The 17641-nt window shown below is 41.6% G+C and overlaps 1 protein-coding gene and 1 pseudogene across 9 annotated transcripts in view; one reads left to right on the top strand and one right to left on the bottom strand.

Annotated features, from left to right (window-relative positions):
* Window positions 1-17641, top strand: part of Enpp2 (ectonucleotide pyrophosphatase/phosphodiesterase 2) — a 114760-nt gene that overhangs the window by 21044 nt on the left and 76075 nt on the right. For 4 of the 9 annotated variants that reach the window (XM_034516261.1, XM_034516260.2, XM_034516264.2 and 1 more), the window contains exons 1-2: window positions 10412-10627; window positions 10849-10948. In XM_034516261.1, coding sequence (XP_034372152.1) covers window positions 10595-10627; window positions 10849-10948 — 133 coding nt within the window. In that variant the 5' untranslated portion in view covers window positions 10412-10594. Of the gene's footprint in view, window positions 1-10394; window positions 10628-10848; window positions 10949-17641 lie in introns of those variants that run through there. The other 5 variants (XM_076911356.1, XM_076911358.1, XM_076911355.1 and 2 more) reach the window with 3 other exon arrangements.
* LOC117718553 (low molecular weight phosphotyrosine protein phosphatase pseudogene) lies at window positions 15504-16181 on the bottom strand (annotated as a pseudogene).

Here is a 17641-nt window from a genome sequence, read left to right as displayed (position 1 = left end):
TAGGTACAGAGGTACAGACAACAGCTGAAGTGCTCCACTCCTCCTGTGTGGTGTCAGGTACACAGGGTAAGTGGGGTGACCCTGAAGATGACTGAAGATGCAGACCTCAGAGCTAAGAGAAAAGTTAATGCTGTTTCTCTGTGGATAGATTGCTTTGAAATTTTCTTTTTTTCACTGGTTTTATGTGTGTTTTCCTTTGCATGTGTGCATGTGTGTGTGTGTGTATGTATGTGTATGTTTGTGTATGTGTGTGTGTTTGTGTGTGTGTGTTTGTGGGTGTATGTGTTTGTGTGTGTGTTTGTGTTTGTGTGTTTGCGTGTATGTTTGTGTATGTGTGTGTTTGTGTATGTTTGTGTGTGTGTGTGTGTGTGTGTGTGTGTGTGTGTGTTTTAAAGAAAACTCTGCTAATTAAGGTGGAAGTCCATCATGACCAGAGAGCCTCTGGGTTCAGTGCAATATTGGAGACTTCGTGATTGACAGGAGTTTTCCTTCTCTGACCTTGTCTGAGAAATTCTAACCCTCCATATATGACTCTACCTGAGAAATATTATGCAGCCTCAATTAGATTGCAGGGTAAATTTCCTTTGTCTTAATAAAACCTGTTTAGCTATCACCTGAAATTCCTGAAATGCATCCCCATGCTAATGAGGCGTTTTCAGGTAACCTAAACCCCCAGCAAATGGCATTTACCCTTCCTGGATGTTCCTACCCTCAGTTCTCCAAAACTTTATAAGCCTTGAATCTCCCAAAGTAAAGTTGATGTGCCTCCCGATAGCTGGTCCTGGTGTGGTTATTCACCATACATACTCACAGGGCTGCTGAACCCTTCACTCAACGTCTCTGCTCCCACTGCCCATGTGGACCATAAGGCAGATGATTCACGAGGGTGAGGAGACCCACATAAAGATAGCATCTGTAAATGCATACAGATGGCAATATAGCCTTTCTAATGCGAAATGCTCAAATATCATCAGTACATAATTCTAGAGTATTTCATTATATGTGATTCCAAGCTCCTATTAGAGAGCAACCCCTCTTCCACCGTCTCACAGCCCTGAACCCCCACTCTCTAAGTCGTTTCCTACTGGGGATGTTCTTTCTCAATCAGACAATATAGTAGGTGGCTTTGTAAAAAGCTTCCTTCACTTGGTGTGATGTTTCTCAGGAGCATCCCCACTGGTATGTGCCTGCTTCCTTGTTTTGGCAGCACAATGGTTAATAGAATAGAGACTGACAAAAGAGCTCATCCTTTCTTGGCTCCTCATCCTGGGGGAAAGCAGTCATCCAGTCTCACCAATAGTTGCGGTGATGTTAGCTGTGTGGTCCCCCCTCCCCTGCCTCTTCATTAGGGAAGGGAAGGTCCCCTCTGCTCTGACTTTGCTGAGTCTCACAAAGTCTTGCTTACTAGAAGGGGAACCACGAGAGTGACAGCTGAGCTTCCTCTCCAGAGAGGCCATTGTGCTAGGAACACTTGCCTTGGCATTCCAGGAAACGTCCTTCTAGATCGGAACTCAAACCGTTCCTCAGCAGAAACTCAGTGAGCACTTTCCACATGAGTATTGACTATTGGGGTTGACCTCATGCCTTCAAAGCTGTGTCTAGAAACAACCTGGCTTTGCCAAACAGGGACTGCACATTATCTCTTGGGGCTGAGAGAAAGTGGAATGGGAGGTATGAAACATTATAAGTTGATCTTATGCTTCCTAGAACCTATGTTACTGCTAAGCACCTATCTTATGTCCAGTACTTGGTAAGACATTGAGAATGTCTGGGGAGGTGATGGAGACCTTATTCTCCTGAACTGAATAATTGGCAGTGCACATGCATGTGTGAGTGCATGCATGCTTTATGTTTCAAAATGCTTGGTCACTTGCTTAATCTATTGTATAACTTGGTCTTCATTTTAATCTTATGTGATAAGAACTATTTCTTTTTACAGAAATGAGTTGTTTAGAGAAGTTGAGCTTCATCTTGAGAGTTGGGATTCTGTTGCATTCTAGAACTCAGATTCTTAGCTGTATTGTTTGTTTCTCTTGTTCTCTGGAGTGTGGGAGGGATTGTACTTTTATTAATGAGAGATACTAAAGCAATCGAACAGTCAGGAAACTCTGGAGAGCAGATACCTATGATGGGTATGTTCTCCGGGTTCTTGAAGGTTGCACAGTGGGTGCTTCAGTGAGGTGTGTTTTCCTGCAGTTGCTGAGGCTTGGAGATAGTTATGGGTTAGGATCTGGATGAGCATGATGAGAAGATGACCTTGGGCTGCACAACCATGTAAGTAGACCTGAACTTGGGCTCCTTATAGAAGCTGCTGTCTGAGGTGTTTCTTCCAGTCATCTGTGAGAGGTCTGCCATGAAGGATGAGATTTAGGCTTGGGTTTGGAAATCAGAATACCTTAAATAGGAGATTGTTTACAACACCATTTGAATGATGGAGAGCATATATTGATTTCTTTTGTTTGCTTTCTCAACTTACTCCTTCAAGAATCTGAGGAGGTGTCACAGGGTGAGAGTGCTGGCTCGTAAGATGAGACCCTGCCTCCCCATCCCTATCTCAAGTCAGGCAGTTCCAGATTTAGATCTCACTATTTGTTTTAAGGTCTCATCTTAATAAAAAAAAAAAATCTAACTGTTTTTGAAAGAGCCAAAATTTATCAACGATAGTCCAACAAACTTGTTTTACAGATCAATAAACTAGAACTTAGAGTAACAGCGAGACCTGTAATTCAAGGTTCTTGGTGCCCAGTGGTTCATCCAGCAATGCTTTATCATTTGCCTGTTACATCCCAGGCAGGCTGCAGAGCTGTGGGAGGTATGTGGATACGAGATATCTGCATCTGAAGTCCTACAAGGGATAGAGCTGTGTAAGAAATTCAAGAAAATCCGAGAACAGAGCAAAAGAAGCCCATTGCTCTCCATTGGATGAGTAGGTCAGAGGAGGTCATAGTGTCATGTGATTCAAGTTTTCATAAATATATTAGGGCTTTCCAGGGAGATTAAGTGAAGAGGCCATTTTAGGCCAAAGCAGCAACCTGTATTAAGAATCGGAGGTGTGCAAGAACACAACTTAATCAAGAAATAGCATGCATTTTTCTTATTAAGAAAACTACCAATTACTAAGCATTATTCTGTGCCAGGCATTGTGTTTGGTGATTTGCATGGATTACTTGCCATAATACTCTGAAGAATCCTGAGATGAATACCCATGGGAAAACCGAGTCTCAGGATAGAAAAGTACGGAGGTCACATAAGGTCTCACAGTTAAACAGGGCAAGAGTTTCGAATTGAATCTAGAGACTGCGTCTTGACAGGTGGGCGTCAGGGTGCTATGCGGCTGGTGAGCAGCGGGGTTTCAGCGGTTCTCACACTTCCACCAGAGTAGCCAGATGTGCTTGATGCCCTAAGTGTCCTGAGTTAATTAATCTGAGATAGCTCCAAGGATGGGTGTTACTCAAAAGCTTCCAGGACATTCTGATCCAGGAATCATACTTTAAGACCTGCTATGAAGAGAGGCCGTGGGAAGGCTTTAAGTTTCAGAGGAAGGTTGTCAGCATGTATCTAGGGCTCTCTGGGTAATTTGTAGGGTTGAGTCACAGATTTGATCCACGAGGGTTTGATGAAGTGCTGAAGGGAGGAGAGGGAAAGCAGCACAGGAAGTTATGATGGAACCTCTTAAGGTATGTCTCAAAGAAGATGAGGGATGCAAAGAAATGTTGCCACAGAAGAAGGGAACTAAATCAGCAAGCTCCAAGAAACAATGAAAATAGTTGTATTCAATGAACTGAGTCTCTAGACGTGATTCCTGATCAGGAACGAGGCAAGCAAGTATTGTAATAGAACAAGTATTTCCCGTGTTTCCTTGAAAGGGGAGGAAGCTGGCAGGGAAAGCTGGTTCCTTAGGTAGCTGAATTTTGGATATGTTGAGTTGAGGCCCTCATGTGGTGCAACAGAGAGGTGTTGGGCTCTAGTGAGGTGTGTGTGTGTGTGTGTGTGTGTGTGTGTGTGTGTGTACTGGTTTAGAAGACCTGATGTTTAGCCTTGACTTAGTCACTTACTCTTCCACTTCAGAGATGTCACGTACTCTTTGAACATCATTTTTTTTTCCGTCATCAGGAGGAGAAGATAATAGTATCTTTTTCTGCTTAAAGATACTAGAAGGAAATTGTCAATCCTATGTTGAAACTGTTGAAAAACCAGTTACCTTGGGCTAACGAGATGGCCCAGTGAGTAAAGGAGTTTGTCACTAAACCTTGCTAATCTGAGTTGAATCCCTGGGACCCACAGGTTAGAAGGCAAGAACAGATTCCTTCAAGTTGTCCTGTAACCTTCATACCGGTGCTGTGGCGCGCGCACGCGCACACACACACACACACACACACACACACACACACACACAACCACACACCAGCACCAAAACCACCAGCAGCAGCTGTACCACCACCACTCCCAACATACCACACAAAAAAATAGATCTAGACACGGTGATGCACACGTTTAATCCAAGCACTCAGGAGGCAGTTGTCTGAGACCAGCCTCGTCTATACAGTGAGTTTTAGGACAGCCAGAGCTACAGAGTGAGACCCTATCTCAAAAAAAGAGGGGGGTGGAAGGAAAGTACTAACATTAAAATGTATATAATGTAAAAAGAGAGATAACTATAAAAATCTGTTCAAAGAAAACAGAAAGCCAGAAACGATGCTCGGCGGTCATCTTCCTATCCATCCTTTAATGGTATGGCACACTGTAACGCGCGTCCCCCAAATCCCTTTTCGCCCTCGAATAAGGACAGGAGGCAATAATCGGGTATACTGCAAACGAGGACTTTACTCCTTGATACGGTAAAGTGGAAAGATGGAAGAAACCGGAAGCGGCCTAGCTTAAATACATCCTAGAGTGACGTATTCACTTCTGAATGGCTGTTCGCTCACCACCCAAGCACACAATGTCAAAGTCACTTCCAAGATGAAAGGTTTCCTGTGGGTCTCCAAATAGGCACAGTCTTTCTGTTTGCTGGACTCTTGAACATGCAGGTGAAACTAAACACATCTTCCCAGCTCTGTGTGTGTCCCCGCCCCTTTTAGACATATTTATATAATATATAGTTAAGTAGTTTTTTTTTTTTAACTTTTAAAATGTTTTCTTATCAACTATTGTTAGGAACAAAGCTGACTTGTTTCCAGAGGCTAATCTTCTTAAACCTCTTTTGTTATGAGTTTATTAGGTTCAAGACCTCACATCATGTCATTCCCTGTCAGCTGCCTCAGATGGGTTTGAAAATTCTTGACAAATGTTTTAAAACTACCAGCTGTGTGTATTCTTTATTTTAACCAATCCTAAGGCATTAACAGATAGCCCCCCCTCTGTGTGTGTGTATGTGTGTTTGTGTGTGTTCACAGGTGTAAGTATGGGCATATATTTGTCAAGATGCACGTGTGGAGGTCAGAGGACAACTTTGGATGTTGGAGCAGGGCCTCTTTTTTTGTTCCATGCTGTATATACAAGGGTAGCCCATGGGTTCCTGGGGATTCTCCTTTCTCTATTATTATTCTAGGAGGAACACCGGAGTCATAGACACATCATTAACACCATTTTTTAACATGGGTTCTGGGGCTCCAAATACAATTTCTCACAACTATGAGGACATGTTTTCCCACTGAGCGATCTTCCCAACTCTCTCTGTGTGTGTCCCCTTTCCTTTTAGACATATTTATATATTCTAGTGAAAAGACAATAAATGACTTTCCTGAGATGATTATGTGGTCATGGTAATTGATAAGTATTCATTAACTCTAAAGCCATCCTTAAAACCCACTAGCCCTTCAACTCTCCCATCTGGTTTATTTCTAGATCTTTCCCCTCACTCTTAGCCTTTCTTCCTGTCCATGCCAGCCAACCAGAGCCTCCCTGGTGCTGGCTGAATGCCATTCTCTTAAGCCCAGCGATTGTATCCATTCTTGATTCCTTGCAAATTGTATTCACTCCAGAAAGAGATTAGCTTTGAAATCTGATTAAATCTCTACCTTCTTAAGCCTTCTAAGGGCTTTGCAGTTGCTTTAAGGGTAAAGATAATGAATGCCATTAAGGCTACCTTCGAGAAGCCACATGACTGGCCTCCCTTAACGTCTGCACTCTGTCTTCACTCCTGCCCACTCTGGTTCTCCAATCCTCATTCAAGCTGGCTGATTTTTGGTCTTCATGGATTTTACCTTCATCTTACACACAATTTTTGCACAGTGGATTCTTTCTGCCTAGAGTTCTTCCTCCTCTCTGAATCCTATCATTTGGCCCTACTCTTCCAATCAGAGCTCAATTGACCCTACAGTCTTCTGCAAGCCCTCCTAACTAGATCAGAGTCCAAATTCTGTCTTCTCAAAGGACCACTGACTTCTACATGTCTGCACTTACCACAGGCTTTATTTTACGCTTATTTTTGAGTCTAGTTGAATGCAGACGACATAGATGATGTCTGGTTCAGCATCCTATGTACTGAGAACAATGCTTAGTACACATAGGAGCTAGTGAGTATTGAATGGTGAACGGTTATTCACAGATCAATTTGTGTGCAATTCTTGTTAGATATATAACACATAGACAGTCTGTGTAACACATAGACAGTTACAACATAAATTAAATCCCCTGAGAAACATGACAGTATTGATTTCAGCTTTCAATTGTGTGATAATTAAGAGAACAAGCCCTCTTGTCATTTATATTGAAGCTTGCCATTTCTCTACTGGTTAATGCCTGGAACATACATTATTCCTAAAACCTCGCTCTTGCAAGTTAGCATCTTAAGTCCCATCTGCAGTCCAGAATTGTGGAAGCAATGAGCCAGCTTGTTATTCTTTTAGCTGTCAAAGCATTCTGCCCTAATGGTTGGGAAACAAAGACTGTTGTTCATTTTGCAAATTCTGAATTTTCTAGTAGTTCTCAGCCAAAACAGAATTTAAAAGACAAGACGTAATGACTTTTCAACTAGATTAGGGGAAATACACGGGAGTGCCATTTTCTAATGTTCATGGTGTTTTGTTGTAGTTACAGTTGGAGAAATACTAAGCCAACTCAAGGCAGTTCAGCATAATGAGAAACAGGACGTGGACAAAGTTTGAGTGAGTTCCAGACAGTTTCAGGATTGGCAATGAGAATGACAAGTGTCAATCACACAGCGTTCCAACCTCACGGGTCACCCCAAACCCTTCTTATCTTGGTCAGGACTTGAGAACAAGGAGCCATAGAACCCTTTCATGAAGAGATAGACTGTGCATTTCTATAAATGTAAGGGCTGTACTGCAATCAAGCAACACACTGCTGCTTTGTATAAACAGCAAAGCAAATATGTCTCTGCTCTGAAGTTCCCAGCATCCGGATGACCCCCCTGCTGGAGCGCCCAGCTTGTTGCCATTGAGAGATGGAAACTTAAAGTCCAGTGAACAGTGCACACTATTACTAATAGATTAAAGTTGTGTTATGAATTAGGTCCAGCCATTCGACATGTGGGACACTGGTAAATTAAGTCACTGTCATTTATTCTTATGTTTTCCTAAATGTGGTCCTTGCATGGCTTGTATCAGAATGACCCATTGTGCCAGTTCTTGTCTGTCTTCTAAATTTTCCCTCTTCTCTTACCCTTTAGATCTAGCAGAGAGCAGAATCTCTGGGGACAAGGCATAAATATCACATTTTAATACCTGCTCCTCAGGGGGGATCCTTATATGCCATAAAGTTGGAAACTAGAGTGAGTTTTAAGGCAGAGTTGCTTACAAGATGTTTACGGGGTTAGGTTTTTCTCTGCCAGAAGACAGTGTTCTCTGAAATATGGCTGGGTTAATAAACCACACAGGACATTTGCAGCTTTTTTTTCCCCCTCATATTCTTTCTGCTGTATTCAGCCAACCAGTGATGTATGTCTTTCTACCCAAATCTTAAACACAATAGCAGGTGAACTTTATTTCTTATGAAAGATTTTTCACTGTAGTCTAGTCATTTTCGGTGACTTTTTTTTTTTGACCCATTGCCTACACTACCAGGCTCAGAGGTTTTTTTTTTTTTTTTTTTTTTTTTTTGAGATAACGAGAGTTAATTGTGTTTTACAGTTGATCTGATGCCAAGATAGGGCTATCCCCCTGATTGCCTAATCTATAATGATTACCTTGCAGTAAAAATCTGCTTGCCTTCTGTCTTGCCCAGTGAGCCCTGTTGGGGGTAGAGACATGAGGATTGCTAAGGATTTCTGGCTGCTAGCCTGGCTCTGGCTTCTCAACGGAATAAGGGGCAGAGTACTACAGCAGGACACTCAAAGCTCTTCTCTGGCTTCCACACATGTACACATGGAAAGCACATATACTTTCATATACATATGCACATATAAAGCACACAATATAGCTAGTTATATGTATGTATTTATACATGTGTGTATGTTCTTATATGTGTATAAATGTATGTGCATGTTTATGGATACACATGTATGTGTTTGTATATGTGTGTTTATACATGTATGTGTGCATGTGTATACTTGTATATATGCATGCGCATGTAGGTGTGTACATGCACATGTGTGTATGTATTGACAAGTCCCTGATGCACAGTAACCTGTTGGAAATACAATTCTTTGGCACAATGGTTAACAGAAACAGTGCCTGATCCTGATCTTTTTGGATAAACAGGTAATCCAGTGCTCTACAGATCATGATGTATGTCCACCAACTTGCCATCACGTTTTACCATCACCCCTTTCTCCTGCACAGCTAGTTTGCATGCCATAAAATAAAACAATAAAATAAAAATGATCTTCAGTTTCCAAGCCCCATTTTTCCTCCCAAGGAGAGCCTAGGTTTTCATAGAGATGAGTTTCTGTATCAGAAAAAGTCTCAAGTTGCTGGGACCTATAGGGCTGGGGGAGGCTGGAGAGAAAAGGAGGCCATTTGTTTTCAGATCCTCTGTAGCACGCAGTGTACACTGAAATAACAGTGCAGACCCGATGATTTCCTCTTGGTTTATAGATTTCCCTGAAAACAGCAGGTTTGCATCTTGAGGCTGAATATATAGTAGAAAAACCTTACATGGGGTTAACATCTCTTAGAAGCCTTGCTAAATAATCAACTCCAGATCAGTTTAGCTTGGCATACAGACTAAAGCAAGAGGCTTGTAGATAAATTCATAGCCTGCCCCCTCTGTGAGACTCTAAAGCTGAGAGGATCCAAGAAGAGCAACTGAGTGTCTGGCAGTGTCTCTTCTTTTCAATGAGCTGTTTACTAAATTCTAGAGTTTATAATGAAACCCAGGCTTACCCTGCAATCCACGTAAACAAGGCCTTGGCTTTTGTGCTATCAGGTTTTATGCGAGCAGAGCCACGGGGGCTTCCTTTAGCAGTTGCTGCCTGGAAGGTTCCTGTTTGTTTACGTATGCACATATGTCCTCTGTAAGAATGATAGTCAAGGGGCCTGGCAGGGAAAAGCCAAAACAAGCCTTCCCTCATTTGAATCCTAAAGGCATATAATATGTAAACGACTTTCCGATTTAGAGACTTCTAAAAAACGGTGTGGTTGCCAAGTTGCAAAATTGCTTAGGATAGAAGCTTCCACACACACAAGAGCCTCACAGGACACAGTCTCTTCAAAGCAGATGAGCATTTGACAAGAATTCTTGCAGCCATTGCCACTTTCAAGCTAAATTCAAGGCTAATTCAAGCTGATGAAGCTCCCTCTCCTACTGTCCTTTATGCCTGCTTCCTACCCCACCCCCACCCCACAAACAAGCTTACTTTTGTCAGGAATGGGTAGAGACTGGAATGATATTGTCTTTCTTTTTTTTTTTTTTTTCATACTCAGAAGGACTTTATGCGGCTTAGCTGGCAGTGTCAGTATGTTGATAAAAGTTACTAGTGTAAAATTTAACAACATGGAGGGAAAATAATGCTATCTCTTGTGTGAGTTGCAATTTTGGAAGATCCCATTGTGTGAAACTCCCGAGAAATCAGAAGTAGCTGGGAATGTAGTTATATAGATACAGGGTCATTCCAACTGCCAGAAAAATAAACAAATGGTAAAGACAGAGAGATTTGTTTGGTTTATAAATTGTACTTTTTTTCTTGTGAAAAAAAAAAACAAACCCAATCCCTGAAGTTGGGGGGTTGGGGTTGAGGGAATCAAATAACTACTTAGCAAACGCTTCGAGCTGATGGGAAGTTCTGGGCAGCTCTGATTCATTTTTATCGGATAAAATACATTTGGTTTCTCTTTTGACAAACCATGTATTTGTGAGGGGAGAAAAAAACGAACATGTACTGTTATTGGCCACAGCTACACAAGAAGTCCTCCGGTTGCCAAAGGATACCACATGAAAGTGTCTGTGCGAGGGGAGGGGCCGACCGGGGGGTGGGTGGGGCCAAGAAGGATGTTGCCTTAAGCCTCTTATGCTCAGAGTTGCAATTTGTGAACCAAGTGTGATGAAATCGAGCTCTGCACGAATCAGATGCGCCTGTCAACTTCCCAGGTGGGATTGCTTGGAGTTAACAGCCTGAACTCAGAGCCCCGAAAGCCGAGCATTCAGGGCAAGCAGAGAACACCCTGCAGAGGCTTTCCAAGAATCCCTCGGCATGGCAAGACAAGGCTGTTTCGGGTCATACCAGGTAGGAAGATGGTATGGTGACTAGTGAGGTGCTGAATCTCTCGGATTACTGCCATCTGAATTCGATTTTTTTTTCCTCCTTGTTCAAATTCAGACATCATCTGAGAAAGCCTTTCGGATTTGGCAGGACTTGGGGTGTTAGGGTCATCTGAACTGCTTCCATGCACTTTAAATCCGTCAAATCTAGCTGTGTTTGACAATTTGATTTTCTTATTCTCTTAGGTAATATCCTTGTTCACTTTTGCCATCGGCGTCAATATCTGCTTAGGATTCACAGCAAGTCGAATTAAGAGGGCAGAATGGGAGGAAGGACCTCCCACAGGTAAGAGCAGCCGTTATTAGCAGTTTTGTTTCTTTAATAGTACTGTGCATTTAGCAATCCTCACCGGCAACCCCGGTCCATCTTTCAGACACCTTTAGCCCAAGGTGTCTCTGCCATAAAGCCAGTTCTGTCTATAATTTAGGTGTCAAGAATGTCGTTTTAATCAGAGACCTTTATTGTCGATTCTCAACAACTGGCTGCTTACATTTCTGTATCCTGAAGTTTATACATATTGAAATAAAATGAGAACATTGGTTCATAAACAAATCCGGGCTAATTTTAGTGAGAATAGGTATCGCTTTAGTGTTGGAGAAGGATGAGGCTCTTGGATTTCGTGTGGTACAGAGGTCTGAGACTGATGTGTTCGTATAAAGTACAGTATTTGCTACCAGAAAGTTCTACCCTGGGAGTGAGAAAAAAGGAAGTTTAAAAAGGCAATAAACTTTTTTTTTTTTTAAATAAAAATAGAAATTTAGAACTTTGAGACTAGGGGAACCCTCAAGGTGAGTTCTTTAGAGAGTTTTGAGAGTAGATGTGCACTCTCTGTGTTTCCTTCTGGAAGAAGGCAAGGTGAGTGTTTTCAGAGCTGGCTTAACTAACACAGCTGGAGTGAATGGGGCTCCTTTGCAGTGGGTTGTACCGAGCAGAGTGGGGCTTCATAAAGGAACGTTTGTGCAGGCTGAGGGGGCCTAGTTGACCTGGTCTTAAGCAATGGCTTGGTTAATTTCCTGGAAATTGGAGCTGCTGATGGTTTCAGAATTAAAAATTGCATTTGAAATGACAGGTACTCTAGGGGGCAATATTTTCTTCCCTTTCTCTGACATGACAGTATGCTTTCTGACTCCCTGGGAATTTGGTGTTTCTTGATTGGTGCACGATGAAACCCCACCTGTCTTTATACCACCATAAATATGTATTATTAAATGAGGTGAAATGGAATATTGAGTCTTCCACACGGCAAGTAAGTTATCTGAGTTAGGCTTGAGAAGTTTGAAGGTATAGTAGGAGATGTGGCTGAGGGAGCTGCACTGTACTTTGGGGAAAGAATGAGAAAACAGACCTTAATAAACTGTGGCCCCGGGGAGCCCAAGGGACAAAACTTCATTGTGTTTCATTGGGGAGAGAGGAGAAGGGTTGCTAGGTCAGAAGAGAATGCTGTTTTTATTGAAGGCAAAGGCTCTCTTCAAAGCCTTCTTTTTCACTCCCACTAAGGCTGATTGTGACAGGCGACCAGGCCCTTGGCCTGAGCATGCTGCTTTGACAGCTCACTGTAGGTCTTTCCACAGTGCCTAAAAGGAACTGGTTTTCTGCTTTCTTTAAATGACAGTGGCAGGGACCGATGCTGCTACTTTAATGACTGCATTATTTTCAATTTTTGGGAAATGGATCATGAAAGTTCCAGGCTGGGACCTCGAGTCCATATTAACAAGTGCTCCTGTCACAGGCAAGTCACTTGTAATGTCTCAGCCCTCAGCAATGAGGATCAGTTTAGAAGACTTTATTTTCTAGGTTATTAAAAATAAATAAATAAATAAATACATAAATAAACCGTTCCCTCCACCCTGTTTCATCTCCTATTAAATGTGTGTGATCTCTACCCGAAAACTTGAAAAGTATGGATTAAATGTATTAGCCCCTGAAAAACATTGCTCATATAATAAATTACTTCCATATGTTGTAGGGAATAGATACAAGACAAGTAATGTCAATATTACTTCTGGAACACCAGTCTCAGCTACAGTACTACTGACCAATTAGATAGCATTAAACATACTACAGAATACGACTTCTTGAATTGTTTAATAGAGTCAGTGTTTTAAGCCTTTAGGGTGTATAGTGATGGCTTATTTCACCTCCATGAAGCTTAGTTTTAGGGCACCACACAGTTTATATCCGAGTTCCAGTGGTATTCTTATGTGGCTTTTATTCTTTTGCTGCAGCTTACCTGCTGTCTACACACTGGGGTTCATTTCTGTTTGTCTTAAATAGAAAAGACAAAAGATTCCTTTTAGAAACCAGGAAATGCAGAGTGCAGACAGTTTTTATATCTTTTTTAACTGCTAACGACACTTGAAAGGGGGAATCTCCTAAACAGTAATAGGCAGCTCTCACTATTAGCAAAACTTTTGCGTCAGAGAATATCAGGTGAAAATTTTTCTACACTTTAAAAAATAAAAGTCAAGATAGGAAGCACCCTAGGTTTTTGTTGTTGTTGTTTTTACAACACTCTCAGCCTCCAAAGAAATCCTGTAAATTCGGTGCCATCAGGTGTTTCACAAACAAGAAACACAAAGACTGTTCATTTATATGTGGCCAGAGCAAGAACCACCATTCAAAAGCATGCAACTTCTTATTTAGTCCTGGTAGCTAGCTAGCCCCTCGGGGCTCCAGGGTAACAGCTGAGAACATTTTACATGCATGAATACTCTTCCTGCTACACTGTGACCTGAGGTGTCTGCTCCAAGGCTGTGACCATGCAAAGAAACTTATAGTTAATTAGCTAGTACACTTGTTAGCTGGATTTATTGTTTGAACCTGATGATCTATTAGAAGCAGGGGGTGATTAGAGCCCTCCCAGATCCTGGGATGTGGAGGACGTGTGAAATAACCAAAGTGAGTTATAAAGCTTAGGAAAGGGACACTAAGGTCAATAGGGTGGCAGAAATAGAATTTTAAAGGAACAGCAAGTGCAGTTGGATATCTTTGTTTAAACATCGGACGTGGTCACTCTGTTTGTCTATAAAATGGAATGAAAATGTGTGTGTTTGCAATTGTCTGCACAGAGGCCTGCACGCGGATGTGGCGTGTCTGGGCTTATGCAGGAGTCTGTGTTACAGAAGCTATACTTCTTTCAATACTCTTTCAGTCCCCAGGTAGCCATGAGTATTCTTTGAAATAGGAGCGATGTGACACACCTGACTGACAAAATGGGATTTTTGACCTTGTGAATACTTGGCTAATAAAAATTTGATAACTCCCGTCTAATTTATTGTCATTTATATTGGCTTGGAAGGAAAGTTTAAGAGCACATGAGTGATGAATTTGTGGGTAAATATGAAACGAAAAGCACGGCTAACAAGTTTATTAGAAAAGGTAAAGGGTTGCTAGTGTCTCAGTGTACAGTTCAGAGCACTTTAAATAACATTCCAGCAGACTGCAGCAAGACCTAAGACTGACAGACGATTGGCTATCACTCTGGGAGGACAGTGATCAGATGGGGTATAATACACGATGTGACTTTATGTTAGACTGAACATAGAATTTGGGGAGTTTGAGCCAATGGAATAAGATCACCTAAGTCAGGATTAGGGACCCCACTGAGTTTACAGTTCTCTGTGGAGTGGGGCTCAGGGTGGTGATTTCTCTATTTACTTTTATACAGCTGAGAATTCTCTATAATGTTTCTGTATCTGAACTTTCAGTATGCTTTGTTCAACGTATTTTTTTTTATTTTTATTTTTCCTTGATTTTTTTTAATTGAAAATAGATTTTTTTCATACCTCATATTCCAATTATGGCTTCCCTCCCCAACTCCTTTTAAGTCCTCCTACCTCCTCTCCCATCTGAATCCACAGTATTTCTGTTTTTCCTTAGAAAACAAAGAAGCCTTTAAATAATAACAATGAAGGAAGATAAAACAAGCATAGGACAAAACAAACAAACAGAAGAAAAAGAGACAAAGAAGAAGCACATGAAACATAAGGACGTAGACACACACATAGACACACACAGAGGAATCCCATAATAATTCACAGAATTTGTTTATTAATTTTTTTTAACACTTTGGTATCTCGTTCATTTGTCAGTAAGAAGCAGGCAGACAACAGATTTGTATTTCAATTGTATTTGATAACTTCCCAGTTGAAGTCACATCCCTTTCTGACATACATCTATATACATTTGAGGTCCCTTTTCTGAAAATACACTAAAATTACTCATGCTTGCCTGCAACTGTAAACTGTTGATGAAAGGACACGTACAAACACATACCACTATTTAACCACACTTACTTTGTTTCTTAAAGAAGCAAAGTGGCTCAAGTAGGAACAGAGCTCAAGAAACTCGACAAAAACCAAGCAAGACTAAAGATGTTAACGTCACCAATCTGTTGCTCCTGTCTGTTACTATTTTTGTTTATTTTTAGACAGATTGTCACTGTATAGCCCAGGACGACCTGCTGGAGTTCCAGGCCCATCATCACATCCAGCTCCTCTTCTCTCAAACACCTGAACACCCTCAGTGTGTCTGGGTTTAAACTCTTCCAGTGTTAAATGGAAGGCTGCCATGGATGGAAATACTGTCACAATACGAGTCTAGAATAGACTCTTAATAAGGCAAGCAAACAGCACACTGAGTGCTGGCCATACACACACTCCAGTTAGACCAGACTACCAAGGCTTGCTGGGCTCAGAGGTTGACCTAGACCTTGTAGGTTATTCTTAATTTATTGGGTTTTCTTTTGTTCCGTATTTGCTTGTTCCACTATTTGTTCTACTGTTTTGTAATTACGGCAAGGTCAGAGGTTTAGTTAGTCTAAGAATGCTTAGCCATACCTCAAACTGTCTCACTCAAATGTTTTTATCCTTCTGAACATATGCCTAATTTCTGCCTACAATTATTTAAAAATATACAGTAAGTCAGCTGGAAAGAGAGGTGGGACATGGAGCTAAGTGAGGACTGCCACCACCCTTGGGCATAGCAAGGATGAGTGAGTTACTCAATGGTAATGAGTGGTGGTTAGGACCAGCTAGTAAGTCTTCTCCAGGAAGGCCTTGCAGCACCTAAGGCATTGCTGGTATACCAGCTCGAAGTCAGAGTCACTGCCGTAATCGGGAACTTCAATAATGAGTTGTTTCTGTGGATCATGGCTTCCAAGTAGCTCAATTTTAGCTTTGCAGCTTTTAACTTGATTACTTTTTCTATTCAAATGTCTCAGATTGCTTTCAGCCATACATAGTATATAATCGAATGCCGCAAAGTCTTCTTTTGTCGTCTGCCGTGCACCGTGTTGCATGTGGATGCCATGTTTTCTCATGCAGTTCTGACCTCGATAGTCGGGGGGGGGGTGTTCCCCACTTCATAGGTGGATATAGCCGCACTATCTATCCTCCAATTATCTGAAATCTTTTCATCAGTTACCAATTTCCTGAACACTGCTTCTGCAATGGGTGACCTGCAAATGTTACCGAGACACAAAAACAGCACTCACTGACTTGGACCCAACATCTGCCATGTTTCGGTGTAGACCCCCCACAAGATTTTTAAATTGATTAAAAATCAACCAATCTTTCAAAATCATGATTGGGAAAACAACACCTAAAATTTGCAGCCTCTATAAAATTTGGATCCTCTTTAATTAGTTAAATTAGTGCTTTATTAATGAGTATAGTACTTAGTTTATGGCTATAATTAACTTAGTTAATGGTTATAATCTCAAGAGTTGGGAGCCCGAGACAGGAAGGTCACAAGTTTGATGCTATTCTGGACAACACTGAGAGACCCTGTATTAATCAATCAACTCCAACAAATAACCTTCCTCTGTTAGTCAGATAAACAATTCGGTTGTGCTGTGAAGATCTAAAATCTTAGCTGAGCAACAGCTGGCTGATATGCAACTCACTGGTTTGATTCTTCAGTTAGAAGATAAATTTTTATAGCAAAATCCCATAAGACTGATGAGCGTAATATATGTCAGAGAAGGTGTATGATGAAGCTTTTGCGTTCTGTTTGGGATGAGGCTGGTGTCTACATTTGTAGTAGATAGTCAACAGCACCTGATTGGAAGTGACCAGGTTCTTGCTTGCTGGCAGGCTTGCAAATTATTCAGATTTGTGATTAACTACATTGAAAGCTATTTAAAAGGTCTGGAGATTAACTTGAAAATTTTACGTTTTCTTTTAAATGACAGAATTCTGTTTTCTTGTAGTTTGTGAAGTCTTTCTACATATGAATATATTGTGCTTTTTATATTCACATATTATATTGTATTGTATTGTGTTTATTGGCACAGTGTTTCCAGAGGACAGATGTTTGAGAACTTGCCAGGTGGACCCATTTATCCATTTCTGCCTCTGTTTCTGTGTCTCTCTTCCCTACCTCTATATCACATCTCCCCGACCATATGAGATCTGGTCCAGCAGCTATGAAGAGGAAAGACTATAAAGTTCTATACTTCAGAAGCAGTGAAAGCTGACATAGAGATCTAGGTAGAAACTGGCGTTTGCTAAGGGATGAGGTGAAACCCTACAGAAAAAGGTGTGAGGGGAAGTGCAGTCAAGAAAGGATGATGAGAACGAATGAGTAAGGTACTCCGGAAGAAGGAGGCAGCAGCATTCCAGCTTCTGGCGGAGTGGCGGAGTGGCGGAGTGGCGGAGTGGCGGAGTGGCGGAGTGGCGGAGTGGCGGAGTGGCGGAGTGGCGGAGTGGCGGAGTGGCGGAGTGGCGGAGTGGCGGAGTGGCGGAGTGGCGGAGTGGCGTTCTGAATGCTGTCCACATGCCCCAACCCAAGTCTTTGCTTGCAGGCTATACTTGAGACCGGATAGCAGATAGAAGGGTAACTGTTTTTCTGCTTTTGAGAGAAGAAGCCAGCATGAGAAGAGCCCACAACCCATTTCAGGGCTTTGTTTTCAGCAGACATTATATATATTTATATTTATCTCCAGAATACACTATCCTGTCACCAAATTACTTTTTC

The sequence above is a fragment of the Arvicanthis niloticus genome, chromosome 13, assembly GCF_011762505.2.
Source record: "Arvicanthis niloticus isolate mArvNil1 chromosome 13, mArvNil1.pat.X, whole genome shotgun sequence".
In the NCBI taxonomy this organism is placed as follows: Eukaryota; Metazoa; Chordata; class Mammalia; order Rodentia; family Muridae; genus Arvicanthis; species Arvicanthis niloticus.
Note: the sequence above shows the minus strand (reverse complement) of the source record. Positions and strands in the feature narration are given on the sequence as shown.